We start from the raw sequence: 4419 nt of genomic DNA on the forward strand, positions 1-4419 counted from the left end.
GAAATCTCGAGACACGACCGCGCCGCCGGGGAAACCACCGCAGGATCCCACCACCCCCACACGTGGGGGCGGCCCCGCGACGCCCAGGACGCCGGCCGGCCTCAGCCAACCCTCGGCGGTTCCTCCCACACCCCGGCCCCGTCCGCCGCCGGGACTCGCGCGCAGCAGGCTAACCCCCCCATTCCAGAGGGTAGCCCCTTCCACTCGCTCACTCGTCCGTCTGCGTCTCGTCTGTCCGTCCACCACCACCACCCAGCTTCGTCTGGCTCGCCCCCAGGCCTCGCGGCCCGGGGAAACGCTGCCGAGCGAGGCGGCCCGACCCGTGGCCCACGCACCGCCACCGGTGGCTGCGTCTCGGGACCGGAACAGGTGGGGTGGCTCCTCGCGGCGCGGAGACTGGTGGGGGTGGCCCAAGTCGGGGTGGACCGCCTTCCCCCTCCCCCCACGGCACGCGCCGGGGAGGCCAAGCCCGCGCACACGCGCGCGCGCGCTCGCACGGCCCCGCGCCAGACGCCGGGCCCGGCCCGGCGGAACCCTCCCCCGACTCGGAGGGGGGAGGCGCGGGCCACAGCAGGCCAAGAACAGCACTCGGCCCCACCGCGGGGCCAGCGCAGCCCACACGCCAAAGCGACGGGGCCCTGCCCACACGCCGCGGCAGTCGCTCCCCGTGGAGAGCGACTGCACGCTCTGGATGGAGGAGCGGCGGCTGGGGGTTCCGGTGCCCCCAAGGCTCCCCTCTCAGATCGCTAGAGAAGGCTTTCTCACCGAGGGCGCATCGCCCCCCACCCAGCGTGCCCCGTTCAGGCCTACGGAAGCCCGCCGACGTGTACGCCAGCGGTCGGCTGGGCAGGAGGGGTCTGCGGTAGGGGTAAGCAGCGGGCCAAGAAGCGAGCGTTCGCGGTCGGGACCGGGGAGAGCCCGTGCGTGCCACCTCGCGAGGAGACGCACCCAAGACCGCGTGGGGACGGGACAGACGCCCGCCCCCCACCGGCACATCACCCGGCCCCACCACGATCGCTCCCACGCCCGGGCGCGAACCCCGCTGAGGGGGACCCACCCGGCGTGCGCCCGGCCACGTCAGTCCCCCCCCCCCGGTACAGGGTGAGGACTGACGTTCAGGAGGCGGCCCCGGCCCCACCGAGGGTGGGGAGCGGCCACGCCTCGCTTACCGTCTCGACCCCTCCCCCACGCCTCAAGAGAGGCGCTCGGGAGACACGACCACCGCAGGGGTTACCCGAGAGGACTCGCTGGGGACGGGAAGCGATGCCGCCGCTCGGCCTCGGGCACCTGAGGGACAACCTGGAGCGCTCCAGGGGCACCGCAGAGGACCAAGGCGAGACACGCTCACACCCCGACGAGGGGGTACGTGGCGTGGCGGCGGGGCAGCCCTCCCCCGCCGCGGGGGAGGGCCGCTCGCGAGACAGGACGCCGAGCAGGCGAGGAGGCGAGAGTGTCTGCCGCGTCGCAAGACCCCGGCCCCGCCGACACCACAAGGCACGGGAGACCGAGGTCGGGCCGGAGTCCGCACCCCTGCCTCCCCCCCGCCACCCACGGGCGGCAGAGGAGAGGCGAGGGGCCCGCAGGCAGAACGAGAGGAGAAGCCACGTTCGCCATGAACGTCCCCGTCCCTCGTCTGGCGCGGCTTAGGCCCGGCCCGGGGGAGCATGACTTCACCACATCGGTCAGTTGAGTGAGTGAGCGAGCGAGCGAGCCATGTGGGGCAGGGAGGCCCCAGAGGGGAGGGCCCGGCGAGGACAACCACCAGAGGGGCCTGCTTCAGCCTCGCCAGGCGCCACCCACTCCTCGGTCCTCTCCGAGGAGAGTGGCCAACGACCCCAGGCGGGGAATGCCTGACACGCGGCACGGAGCCTACGGGGGTGGGGTCGTGCCGGCCACCACCGGGTGCCTGCGGCGGGGAGCGCACGGGGTAAAAGACCCACGCCGCCACCTCACCCCACCGCCCTCGGGCCACCAGAGACCGGAGGTGGCACCACGGGCCACGTCAGCCGGACGCACACACGAGAGCCGGCGCGCAGGCCCTGGCGGGCGGCTCAAGTGTCAGAAGCGGAGTCGGCTACCAGGCCAGGGCTCACGCAGAGAGAAGCCCAGAGCCTCGCACGCGTCCGGAGACCCAACACTCGGTGACAGACACCGAGGAAGACCGTGTCAGCACCTATCTGCTGGCAGAAAATGCCCAACACGACGGGAAAAATGACAGCGCCCAGAAACGGGGCGGGTCCACGATTTGCAGGGGGGGACCCCGGGACCTCGGTCCGGCCACCTGCCCCCAGCCCTACCCCCATAAATGGCAGCCCCGAAGCTCTCGGGGGCCATCTGATCGACCGGGGTGGGGGGGGTTGGTAGGGGGAGGGGAGAGGGGAGAGGGGAGAGGGGAGAGGGGAGAGGGGAGAGGGGAGAGGGGAGAGGGGAGAGGGGAGAGGGGAGGGGAGGGGAGGGGAGGGGGATTAGGAGGAGGCTTAGGAGGAGGAGTGGGAATGGGAATGGGAATGGGAAGGGACGAGAGGGAGACGGGATCAGGCCGGGGACGCCCTGCCCTTTTCTCGCCCGCGTGGCCGGGGACTCGGGGAGATGCCACAGAGGCGCCTCCGACGAGAGGGCCCCCCACGAGGGACCGCTCCCGAGCACCGGGCCCCGGGCCCCGGGCCGGGGAAAGCCTGCCTCCCCCACATCCCTCGCAGGACGCCCCCATGCCGGTCCCCGAGTCCGGATGAAGTCTCGGTCCCTCCAACGCCACCGGAACCCACGCGGGCAGGCTTACGGGCCGGGGGGCACCCCCTCCCAGGCCTCCCGCGCCAACAGGGGCCGGCCCAGCCACGTCTCCGGATCCATCGGGACTCAGAAAACATTTCATCCAAGGAGGCGCCTCCGACGACCGGGAACCCCAGCGCGCCCGTCCCCGGCCTCACCGCACTGGGCCCGGGCCGCTCCTCGCCTCAGGAGCAGTCGTCCAAGGGACGCAGACGAGGGCCTGACCACCTAGCCGCCGGCGGCCCGGGCGCGGGACACTCTCTCCCTTTCCCCCGCGGCGGCAAGGCGCAGGCCGTGTCCGATCGGCTCGGGTCGGTCTCCGCGGCTGGAGGGGCACAGGCGGATGCTGGTCGACCAGGCCAGGCCACACGGCTTCCCCCGGCACACGAGATCCCGGGGAGCGCGGCGACAGTCACCCCCTCATCATCCTGCGAGTCCAATCTGCGCCGAGAGCAGGACGCGCCCGCGGCTCAGCGCCACGGGGACTGTCACCGCCGGTGTCGCCAGCCTCCCCGAAGTCTGCCTCGGGCCCCGCCGCCGAGCCCCATCCCTTGCCGAGGTCGCCGACGCTCGGGAGAAGAGGGACGATCTCAGAGCGGCAGCCAGATGGCGCCCGACAACCGTCGCCAACGTCCCCGGAACCGATCCCGACCGCCGCCGGCCGCCCAAACGCCCGAGCTCGTCCCGGACTGAGGCGCCGGGCGGCCCCGTGGCGTCCGCCTCGGAGCCCGCTCACCCTCGTCACGGCACGGCACGGCACGGCACGGCACGACACGAGGCGACACGACGCGACGCGGCGCGACGCGACCCCGGCACCAGATCAGGGCGGGGAGGACGGAGGGAGCCGGGGTTTGGCAAGACACGGCCGGCCGGGCGGCTGCCGCGAAGGGGACGCGCTCCCCACGCGATTCCCCGGGCGGGGGAGATCACACGGACACGCCGGCGGGGCCGGGGCCGACGCCGCGGGTGGCCCAGAGCGACCAGGACGAGTTCCCGGGTTCCCGGGTGGGAGGTTGGGAAGGGGAGGAGGGGAAGAGGGAGGGAAGGCGGGGGCTGGCAAACCGAAACCAGGCGAGCGCTCAGAGAACAACGCAGGAATCGGCTTTGGAGTCCGTCCTCTCGAATGCGGAGGTCTTTCGAAAGCAGACAGGCAAAGCCCAGAAGCTAGAAAAGAAAGGATGAAGACCGCGAACCCCATCGAAGCGGAAAGAGAAATCGATCTCGGCACAGATCGCGACAAAGCCCAAAGACAACAAACGGGCGCGTGGGGAAAACGCACTCGCGGTCGGTCGTGAGAACACGGACGTCAGCACGGCTGACCACAACCGCAGGAAGGAGGAGGGAAAACAAAAAAATGCGGGGCGGGGGGTTCGGGGGGGGGCGAGTCGATAGCCACCCGCTCGGTAAATCGAGGTTCAGTGCATCTACACAGAGCAACACTGTGCATGCGCATCCGCGTGTCTGGGTGTGCGTGTGTGTGTCGGTGTGTGTGTTTGACACAGTCAACGTGGACAAGGGAAACTGTAGCCCCATCCGAAAAAAAAAAAAAAAGAAAGAAAAGAAAGGAAAGAAAGAAAGGAAAGAAAGGAAAGACAGAAAGGAAAGAAAGGAAAGAAAGGAAAAAGGAAGGAAGGAAGGAAGGAAGGAAGG

The 4419-nt window shown here is 70.6% G+C and overlaps 1 protein-coding gene across 1 annotated transcript in view; it reads left to right on the plus strand.

The window, feature by feature from the left end:
- Positions 1 to 1112, plus strand: part of LOC135320797 (collagen alpha-1(I) chain-like) — a 5044-nt gene extending 3932 nt beyond the window's left edge. Inside the window, exons 3-4 of the mRNA XM_064483872.1 lie at positions 1 to 862; positions 1101 to 1112. The exon at positions 1 to 862 is cut by the window's left edge and continues 458 nt beyond it. Coding sequence (XP_064339942.1) covers positions 1 to 862; positions 1101 to 1112 — 874 coding nt within the window. The remainder of the gene's footprint in view (positions 863 to 1100) is intronic.
- Positions 1113 to 4419: the final 3307 nt, after the last annotated feature.

This window comes from Camelus dromedarius, unplaced genomic scaffold (genome assembly GCF_036321535.1).
Source record: "Camelus dromedarius isolate mCamDro1 unplaced genomic scaffold, mCamDro1.pat HAP1_SCAFFOLD_155, whole genome shotgun sequence".
In the NCBI taxonomy this organism is placed as follows: domain Eukaryota; kingdom Metazoa; phylum Chordata; class Mammalia; order Artiodactyla; family Camelidae; genus Camelus; species Camelus dromedarius.